General features: G+C 50.9%; 2 protein-coding genes across 8 annotated transcripts in view; one reads left to right on the forward strand and one right to left on the reverse strand.

Moving 5' to 3' along the window:
- Window positions 1–16165, forward strand: part of TUB (TUB bipartite transcription factor) — an 86451-nt gene extending 70286 nt beyond the window's left edge. For 2 of the 3 annotated variants that reach the window (XM_065944326.1, XM_065944327.1), the window contains exons 2-12: window positions 303–354; window positions 824–980; window positions 3870–4013; window positions 5212–5379; window positions 6576–6697; window positions 7105–7302; window positions 7579–7691; window positions 8603–8720; window positions 10957–11055; window positions 11273–11444; window positions 11904–16165. In XM_065944326.1, coding sequence (XP_065800398.1) covers window positions 303–354; window positions 824–980; window positions 3870–4013; window positions 5212–5379; window positions 6576–6697; window positions 7105–7302; window positions 7579–7691; window positions 8603–8720; window positions 10957–11055; window positions 11273–11444; window positions 11904–12037 — 1477 coding nt within the window. In that variant the 3' untranslated portion in view covers window positions 12038–16165. The remainder of the gene's footprint in view (window positions 1–302; window positions 355–823; window positions 981–3869; window positions 4014–5211; window positions 5380–6575; window positions 6698–7104; window positions 7303–7578; window positions 7692–8602; window positions 8721–10956; window positions 11056–11272; window positions 11445–11903) is intronic. The other variant, XM_065944328.1, reaches the window with a different exon arrangement.
- Window positions 16166–17835: 1670 nt separating this feature from the next.
- Window positions 17836–25457, reverse strand: part of RIC3 (RIC3 acetylcholine receptor chaperone) — a 56140-nt gene continuing 48518 nt past the window's right edge. For 4 of the 5 annotated variants that reach the window (XM_065944330.1, XM_065944329.1, XM_065944332.1 and 1 more), the window contains one exon: window positions 17836–21513. In XM_065944330.1, the coding sequence (XP_065800402.1) occupies window positions 21077–21513 (437 nt within the window). In that variant the 3' untranslated portion in view covers window positions 17836–21076. The remainder of the gene's footprint in view (window positions 21514–25457) is intronic. The other variant, XM_065944331.1, reaches the window with a different exon arrangement.

A 25457-nucleotide genomic window follows, 5' to 3' on the forward strand; every position in this document is an offset into this window, starting at 1 on the left:
ATCTGTCAGGCCAAGCCCTAATGGGCCCAAGGGGAGAGTTTCCTCCTCAGTTTACTGGGGCGGGGTAGGCTGGGAAGTCCTTGGGCAGCAGGGTCCCAACAGGAGGTAAGTCCCTGAAGTGGCAGAAAGACGGCTCGTGTCTTTATGTCTCTAGGTGGTTCCCAGAATATAGCTTGACCCTTCTTCCCCATCCCATGCCCAGCAGCCATGACGGGAGGGGCTTAAAGAACCCAGACGTGCCGGGAGAGGGCTCTGGGTGGTCCTCGTGGGCCAGCCCTGAGTGCCCCTCTCTCCCCCTGCAGTGTCTTAGATGATGAGGGCAGCAACCTGCGGCAGCAGAAGCTTGACCGGCAGGTGAGTGAGGCTGAAGCCGGGTGGGAGGGTGGTCAGTGCGCGCCATCCAGGCCAGAGTCTGGACGGGGTCTCCAAGGGCAGCGGGTGGGGAGCCATCCTGCTTCCTGGGTGATCCTGTGTGGTGGAGAGAGGGGGCCCTCCCAGGAGAGAAGTGGTGAGCTCTCTCCTTCACCAGCTTGGCATTAGCACCACCCTGGCATCTAGGGCTCCTGCTGGGAGACAGCTCAGGTCATTGTGCTGTGACCCTGCCGGGCAGCTACCTGGACTGACACTTGCCTGCTTCCCCAAGTCCTGGGGCACAAGGACACGAGGTCAGAGTGGGCTATGGACCCCACTGTGACCTCTGGAACCACACGGAGCCAGAAGGGCCCCCCCTCCCCGCCAGTCCCCATCTGGGCGCCTTCCCTTGGGGAGGCGGTCAGCCTGCTCAGGGCCCGCCAACCCCTGTGTGTGTCCGCTGCCTCTGTAGCGGGCCCTGCTGGAGCAGAAGCAGAAAAAGAAGCGCCAGGAGCCCCTGATGGTGCAGGCCAATGCCGACGGGCGGCCCCGGAGCCGGCGGGCCCGGCAGTCGGAGGAGCAGGCCCCCCTGGTGGAGTCCTACCTCAGCGGCGGCACCAGCTACCAAGGTACACCCCACCCTGGGGCTGCCCACGGGGGCCCTCGGGGACTCCTGCTGACCTGGACAGGCGAGGGCCCGTCCTGTTGGGGGTGCCCAGGTGGGCAGAGGGCTGGGACAGGCGGAGGGAGGCTGGGATCTGGAGCCGGGGCTCCCACGCCAGGTGTGGGGCCAGAAGGTAAAGCTTTGTGGGCCTGGGACTTCAAAAGCCCGGGTTTCTGATCTGAGACATTTCCCTGAAAGCAGGAGGCAGCTCCCCGCCAGCTTTTGTCTCTCGAGAGGACTCTATCTCACATGCTGCCCACCCATGCCTCTTGTTACAGATAGACAGACACCTGTCGCCTCCCCTCCCTGGGTTCCCCAAACCCTCAATGTGCCCAACTTCTGGCCCGTGGGTCCCTGCACGGAGCCACGGTGACCAGCAGCCTCCAGCTCCTAGCTGTGTACACACTGGTTCTCAGCGGAGTCCCCTGGGAAGGGAATTCTCTGCGGCTCATCCTGGGGGCAGGGACGCGTCGATTTCACCCCAGTGCTCAGGACCCTCCTTCCTGCTGAGGACCCCAAGCTGGGCAGCAGGTGGGCCTCTCTGAGCCTGAAAGGACTGAGACTCAGTCCCCACTGCCCCCTGCTGGTGGCCAGTGATCACGGCAGCTCCTCCATCGATTAAGAAGGTTGCAGGCCTCTGGCTTTGCAGTTGGAAGGAAGCGACGTGCTCCCCTCCTTCTGGGCTTCCTCAGGAGGTGCGGCCTCCAGGCACTTCAAACGACTGGTAGTTGCCTCGCCTTGAGGCTCCTTCACAGTAATGCCCCCGTGTGTGCTTCAGTTCAGCACCTGGGCCGCAGCTGATGTGTCTGCTCCACCTGAGAGGCCCTTTAGAGAAGGGGACAGTCTGGGAGGCAGCCCCAGCTGCTCCGCCTGGCACTGGCACCCGGCCCCAGCCTTACCTGGCAGCCTTCCCCTCACTCTTTGTCCATGGGTGCTGCCTCAGTGTCTTGCAGAGAAGGCCCCCGACATTCTGGGTTTGGTGGAGTTTAGTCTGTATCTACTGGAGCCTGGCATCACTGCCCCAGCTCTGCCAAGCCTGGCACCTGGTCATCTGAGGCTGCCCCTGGCAGGGGAGCCTGCTCTGGGGACTTCAGGCCCTGCCAGTTTGTGCCAGAGCCAACATCTTGAGGCATTGAGCGGAGAGTCTGGCAAGTCACATCTGTGCAGTCACTTTGGCAGGGGTTTCTTGAGCACCGACTGTGTGCTGGGCCGGGCCAGGCCTGCAGAAAGACAGCAGCGGCTCTGGGGTGCATGGCCAAAGTCAGAAACAGAGCTTCTGGTCGTGTGGGTCACCTGCTCACTTGTCACTATGAGCAAGTCACTTACCCTCTCTGGGTCTGTTTCCTTCCCTGTAAAGTGAGGAAAGTTCTGTCTCAGGGCTTTGAAGGTTGGAGCAGCTATGGTGTGTTGCAAGGTCCAGCCAGCAGAATGCTGTCCCCTGCCCAGACTCCGGACCAGGCAGGCTGAGGGCAGCTTCTCCGGCCCAGGCTTCCCCAGCTCAAGGAGGCTGCTCACCCTGCTGGCCAATGTGGGATTCGGGTTTCCAGGAGCCATGACCCCAGCAGCCTCGCTGCCTCTGCCCTGCCCTCTGCTGGCTGTTGGTGTTAAATACACAGGGCTCATTCCCAGAGAAAGATATCAAAAAGTGCAAGTGTCAGTTGCTCAGTCGTGTCTGACTCTTTGCGACCCCATAGACTGTAGCCCGCCAGGCTCCTCTGTCCATGGGATTCTCCAAGCAAGAATACTGGAGTGGGTTGCCATTCCCTTCTTCTAGAGGACCTTCCCGACCCAGGGATTGAACCCAGGTCGCCTGGGTTACAGGCAGATTCTTTACCATCTGAGCAACTAGGGAACTCCAGAAGATGAGATAAATCAGAACCAGTATTTTATCCCAGTGGAGAGTTTTTGACCTACTGACTGTGTTCATTCATGTTAATATTTATTGAGAGCCTGTTTGGGTTAGAGGCTGGGGGTCCAGAGTGAGCACAAACTGATGCAGTCTCTGTTGTCTCACGGCCCTTAAGATCTAGGAGGGGAGAGAGGATGAAACAGACTGTCATAGGTGTGGGTTGCGGAAGGAAGCCAAGCTCGGCGAGTAGATGGCAGAGTAGTGGCCAGAGCAGGGTTTCCCCGAAGAGGTGATGTCTGAGCTGAACCTCGCAGGATGATGGATGTTAGTGGGAGCGGGGGCTGTGTCGCGAGGGCAGTCCAGGCAGTGAGACAGCGAGAGCAGGCCCATGGCAGGCAGGAGGGAATCTGGGGCCTGCCTGGGACCTGGGATACCCAGGAGGTGATGAGGACACAGTTAGGCAAGGGGAAGGCCGGGCTTGCAGGAGGACGTTGGTCATCATCTTAAGAGCAGAGAGAAACCACTCAAGGGCCTTGACAGATTGGGCTTCTGAAGCCTGGAGAGGGTGGAGATACCCAGTGGTGGCCCTTCTGAGACCTTCCACTTGGCAGGCAGCTCTTGGGATCCATTTATTCTCCTGCTTCGAGGGCTTGTCCCAGGAGAACAGTGCAGCCCCTGGGGTGCTCGCCCTCACTCTGGTCTCTTCTGGACATTGCAGCCTTTTCTGTCTTCACCTACCATCATTGGTGACCCCCATTCTCACAGACACACTCCCTCTGCCTCCCCAGCTGCTCTGCTTCTGGGGTGGTCACGGTGCAGACCAGGCTGTTGACTTTATCACCCTGTTGGGTTGGGGGGTGCCACCTCCTTCCAGCCTGGCCTGCCCTGCGCACCTCTGCCTGGAGGGATGATGGTACAAAGGCCCTGGTGGGGGAGCTGGGTGTGTTGTGCTGGAGCTCTGGTCTCACCTTGCATGCATTTCTCTCTCTCTCTCTCTCCGGCTAGTTCAAGAGGCCGACTCGCTTGCCAGTGTGCCCCTGGGAGCTGCCCACCCCACAGTACCAGCCTCAGCCAAGAGAACCAAGGCGGCCGCTGCGGCAGGGGGCCAGGGCGGGGCCTCTAGGAAGGAGAAGAAGGGGAAGCACAAAGGTTGGCTTGCTTTCACTGCCCTTTCTTTGGGATGCCTGGCCCCCACCATGGGGCTGGCAGGAGTCTTGTCCTCCAGACTTGGGGGTGAGGGGCTGGGTGGGAGGCCTCGGGGAGAGCCCCGACTGGCACTCAGGAACCCCCTGCTGGCTCACAGGCCTCCTCCCACTCACATGGGACCGGGCTGGCCCGTGGGCATGGGCAGGACTCTCCTGCTGCCCCAGGACGTGAAGTCCAGCTCAGCTGTGGCCCAGGAAGCCCCTCCCGGTCCGCCCGAGCACCCTTCACCCTGATCAGGACACTCCTCTGAGGGCCTCGGTGTCTCCCGGGCGGCCCGTCTCCCCCTCGGGCAGTGCTCGGTGGTCTTCTGGGATTCCTCACTTCTCCAGTCCCATTTCCACCCTCTTGGCCCACAGACCAGTCTGTTCCCTCTGCTCCTGCCTCTCCAGAAAAGATCCCTGGAGACCAAGGCCAGTTACAGTGGCCCTGCCCTGAGTCCCGTCTCTGCTGGCCACCCTGTCTCCTCAACCCTTGTTCCTGGGAGTGGCTTCCAGGCCTCCGCATCATGGTCGGACAGTGGTGTGTTGGGTCTGAGGGCCTGTGGAGCTGACCGTGGCATTTTAGGCCAAGCCCAGATGTGTGGGCCAGGCCTCATTTCTGGTCCCGAAGCTGTGGCAACGTGGGCAGGAAGGTTGATGGGGGTGGGAGCCCCTCCATTTGGGAAGGCGAATGTATGCCGACCTGTCTTTTTCCAGGGGCCCTGTGTGTTCCACTGATGTGTGTGAGTGTGTGCGTGTGTGAGGGAGAGAGAAGGCTGGCCCTGGCAGTGCAGAGCTGGCCGTGTCCGAGCTGAGTGGTGGCCTCGCTGTGTCGGACCCAGCCTCGTTCTCCCTCCTGTCCTGCTCACCATGTAGTTGGAGCTGGCTGCCGGCTGCCTAGGGACGAGAGGTATTTCAGTCCCCCCCTCGGCCACAGATGTGGCGGAACAGCAGAAGAAATGGAGCCCGTGCCCCTTCCTAGCTCACCCACTGTTAAGAGGCTGAGAGCAGTCATTCATTTTTTTTAAAAATCGGTTTTGCAAATAAAGTTTTCAGAGGTGCGCCTGTTCTTCCCTTACCCTCTTCCTGGACACCTGGGGATCCAGGCTGCCCCGCCCCCTCCGCACCCCTGGATGGGACTCAGGAGTGTCCATGGCCTGCAGGCTCCGGCGGGTCAGCAGCATCGGCTGAAGACAAGTCTGAGGCCCGAGGCCCTGTGCAGATCCTGACTGTGGGCCAGTCCGACCAGGCTCGGGACGCGGGGGAGACGGCCGCAGGTGGCGGCGCACAGCCCGGCGGGCAGGACATCCGTGCCACGATGCAGAGGAAGGGTGAGCCCCGTGGGGGTCCAGAGACACCCCCCAAAGCTCAGCCCCAGGTTCTCAGATGCACCTTTCTCAGGGAGCATGGCCGTCCTGTGTCTGTTTCAGCCCCTCCCAGGCCCTGACAGGGGGCACACTTGGAGACCAGTGAGCAACTTGGGCAGGGACCCCTGAGAAGGCTGCATTGAGGGAGAGAAGTGTGGCTAAAGGAACCAGCCAGCCCACAGCCCAGCCCTGGGTGTCCCCATCCCCGTCTCCTGCCTGCAAGGAGGCCCAGATTTGGGGACAGATTTCCTTTCCCTTTGGTCCATTTGAGAAAGTTCTTTTCTTATGAAATGTCCCCACTGAGCTAGAGGGAGCAGGGCCAGGAGACTGAGAGGCAAGGCAGACCCTCCCAGGAGACCTGCTGCCCAGAGAGTGAGCTCTGCCCCAGGGAGGTGGCGGAGGGAGAACCCGCAGTGAACATGTTCTGAGATGTCGCACAAGGCACAGCCTCCTGGAGGAAGGCTGCTGAGGCTAGGGTGAAGATGTGAAGGCATTAGATGTGGCAGGTTTTGGAGAGGATGGGCTGCCTCGGTAGCTCAATTGATAAAAGAATCCACCTGCAATGCAGGAGACCCTGGTTCGATTCCTGGGTCAGAAAGATCTCCTGGAGGAGGGAATGGCTACTCACTCCAGTATTCTTACCGGGAGCATCCCCACGGACAGGACCCATGGGGTCGCAAAGAATCGGACACGACTGAGCGACTTTCACTTTCTTGGGAGAGACTTGGTGGGCCCCGAGCATCAGGCTGAGTGAGGAGTTGGGACTTTTCTCGAGATTTTATAGACTTGGCCAGCCAAGGCCTCCAGTAGACTTGAGGCCAGAGACGGAGGCTCCCAGGCAGGGCCAGCTCAGTTCAGGCCTTGCTACCCAGGAGACAGGGCACCCTGGCTGCCAGACAGCGAGGGTCTGACAGCTGAGGCTGGGAGGGGGGCTGCACCCGGGGACAGTGACCAGCCCCAGCTTACGTATGCACAGGAGAATGTCCTAGTGTGCATCTGAATGTGTGCGTGGGAGTCTGTGGATGCGCGTGTGTACGTGCCACTCTGCGTGTGTGTCTGTGTGTGTGGTGTGTATGGGTGATTTGGAGCCAGTGAACGGGTGACTGTCTGGGTGTGCCTGTGTGACCGCTCGTCCCCTCCCACTCCTCTGCCTGACCCAGGCATCTCCAGCAGCATGAGCTTCGAAGAGGAAGAGGAAGATGAGGACGAGAACAGCTCTAGCTCCTCCCAGCTCAACAGCAACACCCGCCCCAGCTCTGCCACAAGCAGGAAGTCCACCAGGGTGAGTGAGGAGCTCCTGCTCAGTAAGAAGGCAGACGGCAGTGTTGCCCGGGTGGGAGGGGAATGAAGTAAAGTGATGCAGAGTTGGCGTGCCTGTCAAGAGCTGCTTTCCCCGGGGCTCTTCTGTCTTCTCAGTCTTCAGTCAGGCCAGAGGGCAACGGAGCTGGAGTCGGACAGCATGTTCCAACTCCCTGTTCCCTCCATCCCCACCCTGGGGTGCTGCGCTGAAGGAAGGGCTAGGAAGCCAGCTGCTGGCCCAGGGCTGGGGTCTCTGTGCCCACATCCCAGGGTGCAAGCCCTGTCTCCCACCACCACCACCACATGGGGGTAGCTTTGGATTCCAGACCACCAACTTCAGCGGCTTGGGGTCCCTGTCTGGGGCTCAGGCTCTTCCTCTCTCTTGGGCAGGAGGCAGCCTCGGCCCCCAGCCCCACAGCCCCCGAGCAGTCAGTGGATGTTGAGGTCCAGGATCTCGAAGAGTTTGCCCTGAGGCCGGCCCCCCAGGGGATCACCATCAAGTGCCGCATCACACGGGACAAGAAGGGCATGGACCGGGGCATGTACCCCACCTACTTCCTGCACCTGGACCGCGAGGACGGGAAGAAGGTGAGGTTGGCTTGGATGCGCAGTTTGACCCTGTGGGCTTAAGGTCCTGGGGGCTGGAGTGGGACTGGAAGCCTCAGCTCCAGCACTGACCTGCCAGTTCCCCCAAAGAGACAGAAGGCTGTGTGCCCCGTCGGTGCATACGTGTGCACACGTGTATGTTCAAGAGCTGAAGCGAGGGGATCACTTGTGTGAGTGAGGGTGTGTGAGTGGTCCTGGGATTGCATGTGGACTAGAGGCTGGGCCTGGAACATGCTTGACTTTGCTCCACTCCCCAAGGTGTTCCTCCTGGCGGGAAGGAAGAGAAAGAAGAGTAAAACTTCCAATTACCTCATCTCCGTGGACCCTACTGACCTGTCTAGAGGAGGGGACAGCTACATCGGAAAACTGCGGTACCAGCATGCCCCCAGGAGGCCAGCAGGGGTGGGGCAGGCAGGGGCAGGCTCTGTTGAGGGCAGCTCCTGCCCCTGAAGGAGGTCAAGTGTCAGATCCTCTCCCAGGGTCCTCTCTGTCCATCAGATCAACCGCAGGCTCAGATCTGTGCTAGCCTGGAGCCAGATTGGAAGATAAGCCTCACTCATCCTACCTTAAGCTGCTCCCAGGCAGAGGGAGCACAGGCCCCCTAGGGGGACAAATCAAACCCTAGGATGTCAGGGATGATGTAGGCCACCCTGGAAGAGCCGCCTTGGTCTCACAGTCAGTGCCAAGGGGCAGGAGTAGGCCCTTGAGGGAAGAGGAAGCAACCTTGGGTTGGGGCCAAGGCTCTGAGCTAGGCCTCAGGTGAGGGAGGGTGTGCTGAGAAGTGTGGCAGATTCAGGAGCGTAAGTCAAGCTTAGAGCTGGAGTTGGGGCTGGACCATAACTCGCAGGCTGAACGGGACAGAGCAGATCATCTCCACTCTCCATGGGGTGCCGAGTTTCCTCTGCAGTCTTGCCGGGTGCCCCTCTGGTAGCTCACCTACCACGAAGGGAGCCACTCCAGTTCCTCCAGGGAGAGTTTCTGTAGCACTCCAATTTCCCTGAACTCAATTGAGATGCCCTTTGATTAAACTCGGAGCAAGTCGAGGCCCTCTGTCCACGAAGCGCCTTCTGAGATGATTCTGTGAACAGTGTACCCCCAGGTCCGCTCCTGGCCCAGCCCAGAATGCTTTGTAGGCACCATGTAAGAGCCTCTGATCTGCTCTCTGTCCACAAAGGTCATGGAGGTCCCTTCCAGTCTTTCCTCCATAGGACAGCCTCTGAGCTAACTCCCTGCCCAGGGACAGAGGGTGCACAACCCTACACTGATGGTGTCTGTCCTTTAGGTCCAACCTCATGGGCACCAAGTTCACCGTTTATGATAATGGAGTCAACCCTCAGAAAGCATCAGCCTCTACTTTGGAAAGTGGAACCTTGCGTCAGGAGCTGGCTGCTGTCTGCTACGTGAGTTGTGGGCCCTGGATCTCTGGGCTTCCAGTTAGACATGACACTCAGGACTTGCTACCTGTCTGTGGCCTATTCCATCTACTCTTATGGGCAGACAAAGAGGTGCCGTGGAGTGGCCCCTGCCTGGGACAGAACACAGCTGACCACCTGCCTGGCAAGTTCTGGGAACTCGGGCTGCCTCTCTGCAGCCCAGCCTGGATGCCTCCTGGGAAGAAGGAGGCAGGAGGCCTGGGTTCATGTTGGCACAACCCTCCAGTCTTCCCTCCAGTATTCAGGTCCTAAATGGACTGTAAGGCCCTTTGCATAATCATCATTATCACTGAATAGTCAACCTAAGAGCTTGAGGCGATCTTCTTTATTATATAAATGAGGAAACTGAATATCAGAGGTTGGGTCACTTGCCAGTGTCACACAGCTCATAGATACCGAACTGGGATATAAACACAAGGAATTTCTCCATCTAATTTCAAAATGAGGGACTGGTACCATTAACTTGGGACTGCATAGCTGTTTTGTATGATCCAATGGTGCCACCTGCTGGTCAGCTCTGGGGAGGCAGTCTGAATCTCTTCAGGTGGTACTTAGCCCCAAGTGCCATTTGAGGCACTGAGAGACAGTAGTGAAAGAAGATACACTCTTCTGGGGCTTCAACCCTGAGTGGGGGAGGTAAGCTATAAAACAGCTATGTGACATTCAGAAAACTAAGATCATGGCATCTGGTCCCATCACTTCATGGCAAATAGGTGGGGAGACAATGGAAACAGTGAGAGACTTTATTTTGGGGGCTCCAAAATCACTGCAGATGGTGACTGCAGCCATGAAATTAAAAGACACCTGCTCCTTGGAAGAAAAGCTATGACCAACCTAGACAGCATATTAAAAAGTAGAGACATTACTTTACCAACAGAGGTCCGTCTAGTCAAGGCTATGGTTTTTCCAGTAGTCATGTATGGATGTGAGAGTTGGACCATAAAGAAAGCTGAATGCTGAAGAATTGATGCTTTTGAAGTGTGGTGTTGGAGAAGACTCTTGAGAGTCCCTTAGACCGCAAGGAGATCCAACCAGTCAATCCTAAAGGAAATCAGTCCTGAATATTCATTGGAAGGACTGATGCTGAAGCCGAAACTCCAATACTTTGGCCACCTGATGTGAAGAACCAACTCATTTGAAAAGGCCCTGATGCTGGGAAAGATTGAAGGCAGGAGGAGAAGGGGACGACAGAGGATGAGATGGTTGGATGACATCACTGACGCAATAGACATGAGTTTGAGTAGGCTCTTGGAGTTGGTGATGGACAGGGAGGCCTGGCGTGCTGCAGTCCTCAGGGTTGCAAAGAGTCAGACACGACTGAGCGACTGAACTGAAGAAGGATAAAATAAAGCAGGAAGAGAGCTCAGTTCAGTTCAGTTGTTCAGTCGTGTCTGACTCTGCCACCCCATGAACCGCAGCACGCCAGAAGAGGAAGAGGGCTATGATTATTCTTTTAGGAAGGATGGCAGGGAGGGCCTCACTGAGGTGGTGCTTGGATAAAGGCCAGAAGGAAGTGAGCGCCAACCGTGCAGGTGTTGAGAATATGGTGAGCAAAAACGCAGGCATGTCAGGGGAGCAGAAGGAGGGCAATGAGTGTAGCGGAGAGTAGGTGGTGAAGAGAGCGGGTGATGGGGCCATATTTCATGAGGCCTTGCAGGACGAGGTAAGACCGTCATCTTTTACTCTGAGTGAACTGAGAAGAACGACCTGACTCACCAGGACTGCTCAGCACTGTGTGGAGAACCGATGACAAGGAGGTGGGGTGGGGGCTGAGGAAACGAACAGTCCAGCTGAAGGCTGGTCCTTGCTCTTGCTGAGAGACAGTGGTGGTTGAAAAGTGGTTGAATTCTGAGTATAACCTGAAGGAAGGGCTGACAGCATTTGCTGATGGGTTAGAAGTGGTATGTGAGGGTGGGGGGAGTTAAGTTACGACTCCAGGTAGTTTGAGCAGATGGAGGAATGGAGATGTCATTTACTGGAGGAATGGAGATGTCATTTACTGGAGCAAGGAAGATGGTAAGCACAGCTTGTTTGGGCAGAGTGGAGATGAAGGAGCCGATTCTGGACATGGTAAGTTTACAGATGCCTCCTGTACATTCGAGTGGTGATTGACGAGCTCATCTTTATCCCGTCCTCCAGTCTGTCCAGCAGGTAGGTAGAGTCTTCAGATGGCCAGTATTGAGCGAACTTCTCTCTTTCGCAGGAGACAAACGTCCTAGGTTTTAAGGGGCCGCGGAAGATGAGTGTGATTGTCCCGGGAATGACCATGGTTCATGAGAGAGTCTCTATCCGGCCCCGCAACGTGAGTCGCCACCCACCCCACCCGCTTTCCCTGTTCTCCCCGCCCCTTCGCGCACTTCGGAGGGCACAGCTCCAGCGGGGGTGTGTGTGTGTAGACAACAGGAGAAGCCCTAGGGGTCTTAGGGAGATCTAAGGACCCCCACCCCGGGGCAGATCATTCTCTGGGGTGGCCATGGGGCCGAGGCCCGGGCCTGGCTCAGCCGAGGCTGCCCTCCCAGGAGCATGAGACGCTGCTAGCGCGCTGGCAGAACAAGAACACGGAGAGTATCATCGAGCTGCAAAACAAGACGCCCGTCTGGAATGACGACACGCAGTCCTATGTACTCAACTTCCATGGGCGCGTCACTCAGGCCTCGGTGAAGAACTTCCAGATCATCCATGGCAATGACCGTGAGTGTTTCTACCCTGACTCATGACTGTCCGCGTGACCCTGGGGCCCTTAGCTTGGGATTTAGCCCACTCAGCCCTGCCTGTAGAGGTCAGAGTTTAAGGACATGGGTTATTTGGTTAGTAAAGGACTTTCTAACCTTAATGACTGGGAGGCCCTGGAAGGACCTCCTCTGGAGCCCTGACCCTAGATTCTGTGCTCACGGCAGAGTCTCAGGCGCGGGACCCCCCTTTGAATGGACTTCCTCTCCTTCCCCATCTCCTGGTGTGTGTCTGCGTCTTATCACCTGTTCCATCTCTCCTACCACTTCTCCCATTTGGTCTGTGCTTTACCTCCTCTGGGATTCTCCTGGCATCTCTGCTTCTGGCCTTCTCTCTGCCCCCTCATGATTTGGTTGTCTGTCTGTCCTTCCGCATCCCTGACCTGCCCTTCTCTCTGTCCACACTTCTGCCTGGCTCCAGCGGACTACATCGTGATGCAGTTTGGCCGCGTGGCAGAGGACGTGTTCACCATGGATTACAACTACCCGCTGTGCGCGCTGCAGGCCTTTGCCATTGCCCTCTCCAGCTTCGACAGCAAGCTGGCCTGCGAGTAGCGGCTGCCTCGTGCCCTCTGGGGTTGCCCAGCCTGGAGTGGAGCCGCCCGCCTGCCTGTGGAGCAGCCCCACCGACCCCTGTACATAGGCCCCCTGCCAGGTGAACCTTTGGCTCGGTGGGCCCCCGGGCTCAGCCACCCGGGAACTGGCTCCTCCGCCTTTGCTGCTGAGGCAGAGGAGTGGGGGGCATGAGGGGACCAAGGCAAATCCTTTCTGTGCCCCACTCTTGGGTTAGTATCCTGCTGCAGCCGTGTTTGCCAAGCGGAGCAGCCTCTTCAGCCGGGGAGGTGGGAGGAGGTGGGGAGGGAGAGGAAGCACAAGGCAGGGCTGCCGCGGCCCAGCGTCCACTCAGCCCGGACTCAGACGACCATGGGGCCCCAGCAGTGCGGGGCTCGGTGAGTGTGTGTGTGCGAGAGTGTGTGTGTGAGTGTTGGGGCACGTCAGCTTTACATAGCACAGGCTTGGGTAGCTGAGCTGGCCCTGAACTGCAGAAAGTCCTCGAGCATCAGCTGGCCTCCGCCAGGCCTGGGAGGAATTGGGGTGGAAAGGTGAGGGGCAGGACCCTGTCAGGGTTGCAGGGCCCGGCTGTGGCTGTGGGAGTTGGCTGGCAGCCTGGGGTTGGGGCTCGTTTGATTTCTCTAGGATTTCTTAGTGTGTGCAGAGGCAGCAGGAGGCCGGCCCCCAAGGCCAAACGTCTTAGCAGGTAGGGCCTGTAGGATCCATACAGGCTGAGCATACAGGTGGCACGTGGGCCAGGGCTGTCCAGCAGCCCTGTTGGCTGACCCAGGGAACCCCAGGATGAGCCCCAGACTGCACACACGTAGGTGTGCCTGGGGCTCCTGCCTGTGCTGCAGCTCCCTGCAGCCAGCCTAGGCTGTGGCCACTGAGGGCGTGTGTGTAGTTGTGAGCTGGGAATGGGAAAGGGTGAGGACAGCGGGAGGCATGTTAGAACCACAAGGGATCAGAGGTGGCAGGACCGACCTTTAGAGATCACCTAGAAGATGGACTTGCCTGGGGTCACCTGGCTGGTTAAGGGCAGAATTTGGATTTCAGTTCCCTTCATTTCCTTGTTCCCACCATCCCCCCAAAAAAACTCTCTCTGGCCTTCCTGGGGCGCAGTGTGCATTCTCACGCACCTGATTCCAGACTTAGAAATGTCAAGAGGTGGTGAAATTGAGACCTTTTCAGTGGGAAACCGGGCAGTTCCCTGCTGAAAGCTGTCTGGATTTTGCATGTCCATCTGACCAGGACTGGCCTGTCTGGCTCCCCCCACCCTGAGGGCAGGCTTTAGCAAGGCTGCTGCCCAGGTGTGACAGCTGTGACAGGTGTGGGTGGCCTGACCTCTCCCTCTGCCGCCCTCCCCCTCGGATGGCACCATCCACGCTGCAGACTTGGGGACGCTTGCGTATGTGTCATTCGCCCTGACAGAGGCTGCCGGCCCAGATGGAGATCAGAAATCAGTGGGAAGCAAGCGAGAGTCATTCCTCACTTCAGAGTAGATGGATGTCCTTGGAAAGACTACACAGAAGTTGGGTTTTTTAAAAGTCATACTTCAAACATGTTAGCAAGGCCCTGAGTGAGGTGGTGCAGCTGTTTTGACTTCAGTGGAACGAGGCTGTTCTCATTTCCTGGGAATCTAGGTTTTCACTTGTTGAGTGCTTAAAGCGAGGCCTCCTGTCCTAGCAGGGACCTGGCCACACCTGGGGCTTCCGTCTCTGGTTGTTAATATCGTCTGGTATCTAGACCACTCTGACTTGGGACCTTCTTGAGGGCGCTGGAATTTTCTGTCCTGGAGCAGGTCCACTTCCCAGGGAAATATTGTTGTGCTGTCCTCCTTTCCATAGTCCCAATTTGGCTCTTCCTGTCTTGACTTTTGAGAAGAGAGACCTACTGACATTTGGAATGACAGAAGCTAGATGACCTCGAACGTCTAGTCAAGCTGTTTCTCTGGGTCAGTGATTTTAAGGTAGAAAGGTTGATCCTGGATCTTTGAGAGAGGGAGGATCCTGGTGGCAGAGTGGAGAATTCATCAGACATACAATGGAAAATGTGTCTCCTGCTCACTCCTCTAGTACACAGAGGATGGGTCGACGGGTGTTTCATTAGGGTCAGGAGTGTGGCCTGAGAGTTCCAGCCTGGCAGTGGCAGAGGGTAGCTCAGTGACAAAACCCTCTGTTAGGTACTGAGTGACAGGCAAGAGCACTCATCACCTGCTGGAGACCCAGCCTCGCAAGGTCTTTTTTAAGACCTCATTCTGGGTGATGCTGGTTTTCCTTAGCCATGGGCCCAGACTCCTAAACCTGCTGGGACCCCTGCAGACCACTTGGGCTCAGTCTCTCTCCCACAGTAAGAGTCCTTGCCCTTTGTACCCACTACCCAGATGGTCCTTGGTTGGGCAGGGAACTTGGTGATGGAACAAGCATGCCCCAAGGGCGTTGGGTAGCTGGGGCCTTAGGCAGCTCCTCTGTAACTGCTCCTGCCGCCAGCTCCTCCTGGGGCCACACCCCATCTCTTCCCCCACACAGTTCTGCAGAGCAGTAAGGTTCACATCCCTAACTCTTCTCCAGTCCTGGCTTTTCTTTCCTTATGGCCCTAAGGTGCTCTGTGTCTGTCTCTTTGTGTGTATCTGGGGCCAAGGGCAATCGGTGAACAATCAATTAAGGTTTCCTATTATGATCATATTTCTGTGGATGAATAGGAAAGGAATGAGGATGTAGCTATGATCACCTGTGGATTTTGTTCATTCATTTCATGCCCTTTGATCAGAAAGCGTACCTGGGAAAGTACCACCTCCTTCTCCAGAGGTTCTGCTTGGGAAGACACTATCCAAAAAAGTGTAGTTCTTCAGTTTCCACTCTGCATTATCTGGAGAAATTGGTGTGTTGCACGCGTGTTTTGGATGAATTTGAACTTATTGTAGTTGAATGTGCCTTAAAAATCATGACACTAATTCAGAACAAGCATGTGAGGTCCAGACCCATGCTGAGGACAGGTGTTAGAAGCCAGGGAGTGTTATCGTCACAGGCTAGAAGAGAACCTCTGGGGCCCGCCTCCTGCAGTGACAAGAAGGAACAAAACTATAGAAGCAGATGTCTTTTTTTTGCTCTAGAAATAGTGGGGCATTTACCTCAAAATGAATTTACCATATATTCAGAGTTCTGAACTTAACAAGCCACAGTGATGATTTCAAACTAAGATGCCTGTGCTTTCCTTACAGCAAGTGAGGGGGGGGTGGGTCCACGGCTCTGTTAACGCAAGCACAAATTTCGTCTCCAGGGTGGGGTCCCTGGTCTTCCCTTCTCTACAGTTCCTTACCCCAGCTGAGACAGCCCTGTGACCTCGGGATGCCAGGGGGCGCTCAGAGCACACGTGTCCAGAGAGCTGGAGGAGGCTGCTTGCTCTGGTGCCAGCACTGAGGGGGGCCTGACTCCTTGGCACTCAGGGCCCAGCGCCGGGACCCTACAGTGCCCTGGGCCCTGGCCTGTATAACTGGAGCGGCCCCCAGAACAGGCCAAACTACGGGCTCTTGTTTTTGAGTTTATTGGTCATCTGTCCTTCCATGCCTCTAGTTTTGCAGTTTTTTTTCATCTCAGGATATGGGGGGGAAAGGCCAACAGAAGTTATGGGGCAGGTTTGGTTTTTTAATTTTGCAACCAGGTTGAGAAGCAAGTTGGTCTTACAGAAAGCACTGCTGCACTTAGTAATCAAGTGATTCTGAGCAAACCACGTGATTTTTCTAGATCTGTTTTCTCACAGAATAAGGTTAGACTGTCACAGCTTGCGGTAGGATTCGGGGTGAATGAAAGTTGGTCCTTGCTCATCACTTTCTGGCTCATCACTGTGCCTTTTTTCTTTCCTGAGAAAGATGTCACACCTCTTTCCTCTTCTGTTCTCTTGTCCCTCCCTGCTTCCCTCTCAAGATCCAGGCAGAGCTGGAAATTAGGCTGAGATCCAGAGTTTCCTAGAAAGTAACAGAGTGACTTAGAAAGGGAAGCCCAACTCTGGCCTCTTTAGTCCTGCATTTGGTGACAAAGGGGACTTAGAATGGTGACACTTTTCTTGCTGAGAGCATACATTTAGCCAGTTTGCATAATGCCTAGAATGTGTATGTCTGTTTGCACAAGATTGTCTTTTCCTATTTTGGAGTGGTCAGACATTTTATTTTTGTTCAAAATTATCGAGTTTTAGACAAACTTGCAAAACTGTGCTTTTATTAAGTGATTTTTTTGAATAAACTCTTTGGTATTCTGGAGCAAATGTATTTATTTATTGGTATGTGCAATGACAAAGTTGGTATTTTCCCATGTTGACATTATGTATGTTGTAGAACTTAATGTTTGTCTAAGTACAGACCATATATCAACAAATTAAACTTGAACTGTTTCAACACTGCTGTGCACTTTTTTCCCCCCATGAAAGAAAAAACATGTTTCTTACCTAGAAGTTTTTTTCTACAACATTCATTCCTTCTGCCCTAAGAGCCTCAGGGTAGGGCAGGAGGGTGGTGGTAACAAGGGGATCATAGTTGGGTTGGAAACAGTCACCTGTGGGAGGAAACTGTCTTTCCTCTGGCTGTGCTCCTCAAGTTTAAAGATGGTCAGAACCCCAGATGTAGAGGCTGGGGAAGGCTGGAAGAAGGGTAAAGACAGGAGGTACTAAGCTAGCTCATCCTTTGCAGGCTCAGCTGTGCCAGCCGGAAGAGCGGGCTGCTGCTTCCTAGTAAACCCTGTGGGCCTGGCCCTGAGGAACAAACACAGGGATGTGGAGCTGGAAAAAGGTGGGGAAGGCCAAAGTGGTGGAAATAACATGAAGACCTAGATGCTGGGTTCCTCTAGCCATATGCAGAGCAGCCCGACCTGTTTAAACAGAACCTGGACACACTACACGCTTGGGAATTTTCTTTTCAGCCTGTGGCAGATCTGAAGTCAAGAGGAAGGGAGGCTGCAGTTATGCCTGACAGCTACAGGTCTGGTCCTAGGTGGGGAGGACCAAAACTGAAGTCACCCAGTGACTGCGGGACCTGGGCTCTGGGCCATTCCTGGCAGTCAGGATAGCCTTGGAGTGTCAAGTCCAGCAGCCCGGCACGGGAACTTGGTGAGTGCTATGCTGTTGACGGCACTGACCTGAGCACCCAGCACAGGCTACACCCTGGACGGATCCTATACACAGCATCTTATTTCATCCCAACGGCTCTGCAAGGGGAGAGCTTCCCAATTCAACACTGAGGAAACTGGTACTTAGAGCAGTTAAGGAGTACTCTAAGGAAAAGGAGAAATTTGGCCTATTTAATTTGTTTAAGAAAATGGGAAAGGAAAAACCTAACGTTAGGTACATTTTAGAAAGATTTGTATGAAAATCATCAAGGCAAAGTCTGTGATACTTTTTTTTTCTCATTTCTGGGTAGCTGACATGTTCAATTTTCCTCTGGAATATAGTCTGGGTTGAGGGAATTTAATGTGGTGATGAGTAGTGTTGGTTTATTACCCCAGATCAAGAACCTACCTGGACTGTGGCCTCTCTCCATGGCTTTGCCTCTGGGAAATAGCATATGCAGAACACTACTATGATAAAAAGGAAAGAGGATTTTGTAGTTTAGTGATCAGGTTAAAGATGATCTCTTCAACAGCTCTGGACAGGGTCCATGGAGAGTCCTGGTTGATAGCTATTATCCTGGTGTAATTATTATTAAAGTTCCCTTTTCCTAAAATGTCCCAGTTTGGACTGTAAGTCGTTGGATGACCCAGGCCATGGAAGGTGCATGGGGTGCTCACAGGCATCTCTTCCAGAGGCCGCACGAGCCTCCACTCCTCACTGCAGCTCTCTGTCCCTGGCTCCCGAGCTCCCACAGCATTGGTCCTGGAGCTAGGGAGGTGCTCTGCTTGTGCTCCTGGCCTGACCAGGGAAGGGCATCTCCAGGCCAGATCACCCACCTGAGTTACTAAGCATGGCCCCACATGATGCAATTATTTCCTAGGCCAACTGTCTGACCCCAGAGGTATGACTCTGCTCTACCATGGTGCCCAAAAGTCACTGCAGACCTAGTGCCAGGGGACTGATCAAGTTCTCAGCCTAGATCAGTTCTGGAGAAATGAAGACCAGGAGAAAAAGAGATGACAAAAACCAGGCCCATGACTTTGGTCATCTTGGACTGTATATATAAATATAATCTCATCCCTGAAGAATAACGTAATTCTGAAAAATCCAAAAAGGACTGCCTAATCCGAAACGACTGAAAAGTAAATTTTTTAAAATATAAATACATAAATATTTTCCTGTTATATAAGCCCACCAAGAATCAGGGCAGCAAGAATCTTCATGAGGTCTCAGTACTTGGGGCAGGAACTGTTTCTACAAGCCAGTTTCGCCCAGAGATGAACATTCCAAATAAAGAGTTGGTTATGTGACACCTTACATACCAGCCTCAAATATCAAAATACCTGAACATCCATTTACTTTCACATCTCACTGCTCTACCACCACTCTTTCTGCCAACTGTATCCTTTCTCTTCCTTGCACATCTGGAGAAGTTCATAGCATCCCTCAAGATCCATCTCCTCTGTGGAGTTTCTTGGAAGTACTTTAGCAAAAGTGACCTTTTCTTCCTTTGTGCTCATATGGATTTGGGTCCATATCTCAATTATAGCACAAAATCTTGCACAATAAAGTAGCTACCGCTTGCTGAGTGGTTATCCTTTATGAGATAGGACCAATGCTGTTTTATAAGCACTGATGATTTCACTTAATCTCCGTAACTGGATTTAGTCCTCATACCCTCTAAGACCTGGGCTCTGACTCCCCAGCTTTAGCGATGAGAAAGCCAAAGTTCTCAGGGTTAAAGAGCTGGCCAGATTCTACAACTAGAATAGACAAGGATGGAACTGTGACCAACATTTCTCTGCCTGCAGAACTCACCATCTTGAGCCCTTTTACAGTTTACAGTTCATTTTAAAAAATAAACTGGATAAGGCTCTCATATTCAACTGTTTTTTCCTCAAAAGCAGGAATTATGCAGTGGTCTGCAAGATGAATAAATGAGAGAATAAGCAGAAGGAAACAAACATCCACCTCTAATAAGGGAATCATATCCTAAGGCAAAAAAGAAACTTGAACCAGAGTCCCAGAACCCTCCTCATAAATCAGCCCCTCACTGTGATGAAGAGAAAGAACATGGCAAATAATTTATCGAAGCAGGAAAGAGCACCTACATTATTTTTTACCTTCAGCATTATATTACATCTAGATTGTTCTCAGTACATTTTAAACTCCTTTCTTTACAAGTGAATCTAATGTTCTACACAGAGAGAGATACAGTATGCTTTCTATGGACTCAGTCTTCATTGACTTTTCTCTGTAGTCATTAACAAGAAATGCATAGCTGTAGCTGACACATCATCTTAATATGATCCTGTGACAGTAGTGTATATGCTTATATGTGATCTAACAGTGATTAAATTATTTTCTTGGTCTCTGACTCATTCCAGGTATAGTGGAACTCTAAAAGCCAAGTCCACCTTTACATGATTTCTTAGTTTTCAAGTCTTCCACATTTCGTGGTCCTCGGGAATGTGTCCTCTTGAAACTCTCAGGTCTTACCTGTAAACTGAATTCACTCATCCTTACTATACAGAATACATCTTACCTCAAGGAGACACATGACCAATGGCAGCTCAGAAATTAGGCTTTGGGTTTGGTCACAGTCCTCCCTGTCCTAACCTACCTCCCACTTTGCCCAACTTTCTCAATAGACTCAGATATCCAAATACGGAACACATGGTCTGTTCCCAAGCACTGCTATATTGGGTCCCTGCAATATAGGGACCCAATGGCTTGGGTCCAAGGTCCTTAGATCAAGGACAGCACGTGGTCTACAAGTTCAATCCTCCTCGTTTCTGTTTTAATTTGTTGTTAAGAACAAATTCCCCAGAGGACACACATTCAGAAACAGCATTTAAACAAGGACTGCCTGTCAGTACATGGGTTTACTCTCCGTCAGCCACTCCTTGGCCTTGTGAGCATCTCATGGCAGGACCTCCACCCTTCGGCAGCCTTTCCTGAAGCTTCAAACCTTGGTTCCACAGGGCAAGGACTAAAGTCTCTATCTCAAGCTTCCTCTAGCCACGGAAGACCAGAGGTATGAAGGTGCTTCTACATTGGGCAGTTCTGTTAAGCAGAACAAGGATAAAGGAAGCTAGAGATCCAGCCATTATTAGAGAAAAACTGTTTCCTGGCAAGCCTGTCCCTGTAGAAGGATATGGCCACCCACTCCAGTATTCTTGCCTGGAGAATTCTATGGACAGAGGAGCCTAGCAGGCTATAGTTCATGGGGTCCCAGAGAGTCAGACACAACTGCGTGACTAACACTACTACTACTATTACCAGCAAGCCTCTAGGCTCATTCTCAGGTCAATGGGAGTCTTCTATGCTGGAGAAAAGTGGAGGTTTGAGGCAGCCTCGGGGCTCTACAAAAGGCCCTCACTGTAACAGGCTCCTCAAGAGGCCCTCGCTGTAAGTGGCTTCAGCTCAGGCAAGAGTCCCCGCTCTGGCCCTACCATTCCCACAAACAAAATGTTCTCCTTCTTGAACCCAGCATATCACTAACCTGCTCAAGGCCCAAAGAATAAGGCACCTTGGACTCAAATCTTCACTCTTGCAACCTTAAGTCCTCATCATGTGTAATTTGATGTTCGTCACAGGTAAACCATCTGTTACTTCTAACACGGAGAGTCAGACCTCTGCCCTGAGTGGTCCCATCTGTAATTATGATAGATCAAAAATTACTCAGTGGATCAAATCTCTGATGGAGCAAAGGAGGAAGAGAAAGAGGGAGGCTGTCTTGTGTTCATACTAATTTCTATGATGTTTTGTAAGGTGACAGGTGTGCAAGCACCAGGAAGGATTTATGATATCCATGGTAGTGGCCTGATTGGCTATGATACTTAAACACAGAGAATGAAGTACAGGGCACAGGGCCAAGGATGAAATCAGAGAGGAGAGAAAGGTCACCTTGGGACTACAGTAATGGTCCTAGACTGACTGTTCTCAATCTAAACCCTGGGGATGCCGCTTCCTCAGCATACCACCTGGATCTGCTTTATCTGCACTGATGCCCGACTCTGCAACTCTCAAGTCATAGGGCCACACTTCATTGGTGGTTTCCTCCTGCTCACTGTAACTGTTTGCACCAAATCCAGCATTCTCTGCCAAGACGGCGGGATCCTCTTCTTCAGGAGACCAGCAGGAACATGGTTCTGGCTGTAGGTCACATGAGGTAACAGAATTATCTTCCTGAGCTCTGGGCTCAGTAGGCATTGCCCAACCCACAGGGTCTGATACTTCCTCTTCCAGCACTCCCATTCTTTCAGCCATTTCTTCAGCAGAGGGCTCTTTTGAGTCAGGGTAATCCACCAGGATGGTTTCTTGCCTATGCTTGATGCAATCTGAAAGGTCATAAATTGGATAAGTCTCTTCGGGATAACCTAGAGAAAAAAGTAGCATAAAGGTCTTACAAAGAATGTCTCTTCCAAATAAATAGTGTCAGGTTCAAAGAGGCTTCTCAGGCAGCAGCCATTCTATCCCAACAAATCCATTCAAGAAATCTCTAACAGGACTAACAGTTCTCAAGTTTCACTTGAGCAAATTCTTGGCGATCCAGCTGACTGTCCACCAGCTCTATGAAATACAAACTAATTCAGCTGAAAATCCCTTCTCAAGTTCAGGGTGCTTGGGGCAGAGTGTAAGTCTCACACCTCAAGCTTCTGCAGTAGTGATGAAGATTAAACAAACAACATGATCCTCAGTTTAAAAAAAAAAGTGCCAAACACCAGATGGAGAGAGCATAGCTCAAGGCTAATGTTTATAATTTCTATTTGGAATCATTTCCAAAGCTTCCCAGGGGTGGGGTGAGAGTGGGGGAGGAGGAAAGGAATGTTGAGCTCTTTGAAAAATACACCACAAAGCCTTCTACTAATCAAAACAATTGAAATGGCTTGCAAGTGTCAGAAATAGAGCACACTTTAGCAAGACAGGCCCAAGATCCCCAAGGACAAAGACTGCATTTTGAGAAGACAGAATTCCCATTGTTGGCTTCTTCGTCTTCGCGACAGGGAACAAAAGAAAACAACAAACTGGTAAACAACATGAATCCCAGCAATGATAATGAGAAAAGAGAAAATGATGCCAAATTAAAGAATGAAATGAAATAAATCTGTGTCAGCCAAGCCGAGCCTGAGCAGCAGATGGGCCGTGCTGGAGCTCATATGCCGGTGCTGGCAACAGAGCCGTGCTCACCATACAACGTGAAAGCCAGAGAATTCAAAACCCATTTGCACGTTATGATAATTGGCAAGTTGAACCCTAACATAAACCATTTTTTTTTTTGCCTACAAATTCTGAAAAGTTGGGGTCTTTTTTTTGTGCCATGCACAGTGTGGAGACACATTTTTACAACATTTATGATCGGGGGGGAAAAAAAACAGTCAAAGTCACACAGGCTTATTGTAGAAAATCTGAAAAACCCAGACAAGTTTTAAAAGAGAAAACAAATCACCTAGAATCCCATCACTAATAACAATGTGTTGTACTACCTCTAGCCTTTTTATAAGTGCAAGTGATATTTTTCTCTTTTTTAACAAAGAGGGATCATACTGTACATAAAATATTGTACCCAGATTCTTTTCCTTCAACATTATATCATGAGTACTTCTTCATATTATTAGGCATTTAAAAGTTGGCTGCAAAATATCCCATCATACAGCTACATAACTGACATGATTTACCATGCCCCTTCTGTAAGACATTCAGATTCTTTCCAATTTTCCATTATAAGTTTCATATTAGTTAAGATCTCTGAATATAAATCCATCTCCATTTCCCTATTTTTTTAAGATAGACTTTTAGAAATATGAAAACTAGACCAAACGGGAGGGACATTTTAAAAGCCTTTTTTATATTCTGCCAAATTACTTTCCAGAAGAATGGTATAAATTTTTAGTCCTACCAGTGACATAAAAAAACTGTCCTCCTCCTCACATCCTCACCAGCACTGTAGTAGCGTGTCAAGAATCTCGCCAATGCAGCCTTAGTTCCCAGGCTTAACTTACTGCGGACAGTATGCTGGGTAAACTGGAGCCTAGCTACCCAAGGTCCTCACAGTCTCTTTGGTCAAAGGCAGAGGCTGGGAAAGTTAGCTCTAGTTAGCTCCTAGCCACTGAATGCTTAAGAGTGAAATCTGTTTTCTGGCATATTTCTGCCTCTCCCTACACCAAGAACAAAGCTTAATGTTGGAATTTCATGACTATCTGCCTTGGTTTAAGATGGGGAAGCCTGCTGAAGAAAATCAAACAGTGACTCACATAACTACTTGAGTAGCCCATATCAGCCAACGTACTGATTACCCAAGAACTTCATTAAAAACATAAGCAAGAAACAAAAACTCACTGGTCCTACGAGGAAGTCAGCAGTCCAAAATGGGAACCAAACTAAGCAAACGAAAGTGAAAGTGAAAGTGAAGTCGCTCAGTCGTGTCCGACTCTTTGCAACCCCGTGGACTGTAGCCTACCAGGCTCCTCTGTCCATGGGATTCTCCAGGTAAGAATACTGGAGTGGGTTGCCATTTCCTTCTCCAGGGGATCTTCCCAATCCAGGGATCGAACCCAGGTCTCCCGCATTGCAGGCAGACACTTTAACCTCTGAGCCACCAGGGAAGGTCAATCACCTTTTAACTGACATTTCCAGTAATATTCAACTGGTTATTGTATGTATAAAACCAATCAGGCTTCAATATAAAAAAAAAGGAGCAAACAGAATATAAGAAAGAGCTGTCAGAAACTGAAAATCCTAATTGCAAAAAAAAAAAAAAAAAAAATTAACCCAAATAAGGAAGAAAAGAGTAGGTTGAAATAGACATGACTGAGAACCAAATTAATATATTATTAGAAGTTCAAGGTGAAGAATTCTCCTAGGACAAAGATAAATATGACAAAGAAATGGAAATTATGAGAAAAAAGATAAGCTGCACAGAAGACCTATCCAAGATCCAATCTTAGAATTATTACAATTCTACAGTGAGAGGGCAGAGTAGGTTAAATGGGAGCAATAATCAAAGAAATTATAAGAAAATATTTTTGAGTTGAAAAAAAGTCCCAAGTCTTCAGATGGATAAATACTAGGTAAAAATACTTTGAAAAATCCATACATTAATACATAGTCAGATATATGCTGATAAACTTGTACAAATTCAAACTTTTAAGTATAAAAAGAATACGAATTTCCAGACAGAAAACAGAAACTAGCTAACCAAAAACAGGTTGCCATTGAGAAAAAGAATAAGACTGGGATAAAAGTTATCATTTTCAACATCAAATGAAAGTAGAGAATGAAGCAATGTTTTCAGACTTATAAGGGAAAACAGCATGATCATACAATTTTATACTCATCCAAAAAATTATTTGTATCAAAGTGAAAAATTAAGTTAAGTCCAATACTTAGAAAACACTCTCTTCTATTTGGGGGAGCTGGGGGAAGGCCTTAAGGAAGTATTCTGACAGATACAAAAATTAATCAAAAGTTTAAAGAAAGAAGATACTGTATATAAGAAAGTGGTAAAAAATGAAATCTATAAGAATTATCAATGTAAAATAAATAATTATTGATAATGTGGTTAGAAATTTAATGACATTGTTAAATACTTAGAAAAGCCTAATATCTTTAAAAGCTGCATAAATCATTTGGAGCTAAAACTCTACATAATTTCAACAAAACCTAAGTAGTAGGTAGAAAATAAATAAGAATAATTTTACCTTATTTGGGAACAGGTTATATAATGAAGATTTGCAATTTGGAAGGAAAGAAGTAATTCCATTTTTCGTTTCATTGATTACTACTGAGAATGAAATAATTTTTCTTCTGTTTTGTAGCCAGTTGAACTTTTTTCTTTTGTGCACTGCATAGCTAGGTGGATATCAGTGTTTCCTAAATTAGTTGTAGAACTTTTTATATATTAAAGATATCCACTTCTTTGCTGATTATATTTGTTACAAGTATTTTTCCAATTTTAGTGTAGGCTCTGAAAACTTTTTGACCTTGTCTGATCTACAGAAAGTAAAAGTTTTATGTACACCATGTAAATTTTATGTTATGCTATCCTCTCCCTTATAATTTCTTGCATTGCTTTTTTAAATGAGTTTATCTTGTGTTAATTGTAGATTGATGTATAGTTATAAGAAATACAGAAATCCCATGTACTCTAGTTTTTTCTAATGATAACACCTTATAAAACTATACACTATAATATCACAACCAGGATGTTAATACTGATATAGTCAGTATACAGGACATTTCTATCACCACAAGGATCCCTTATATTGGCCTTTAATGGCCACACCTACTCCCTCCTGCCCCTAATTCCCTCCTTAACCTCTGG

Source organism: Muntiacus reevesi, chromosome 9 (assembly GCF_963930625.1).
Source record: "Muntiacus reevesi chromosome 9, mMunRee1.1, whole genome shotgun sequence".
Classification (NCBI taxonomy): Eukaryota; Metazoa; Chordata; class Mammalia; order Artiodactyla; family Cervidae; genus Muntiacus; species Muntiacus reevesi.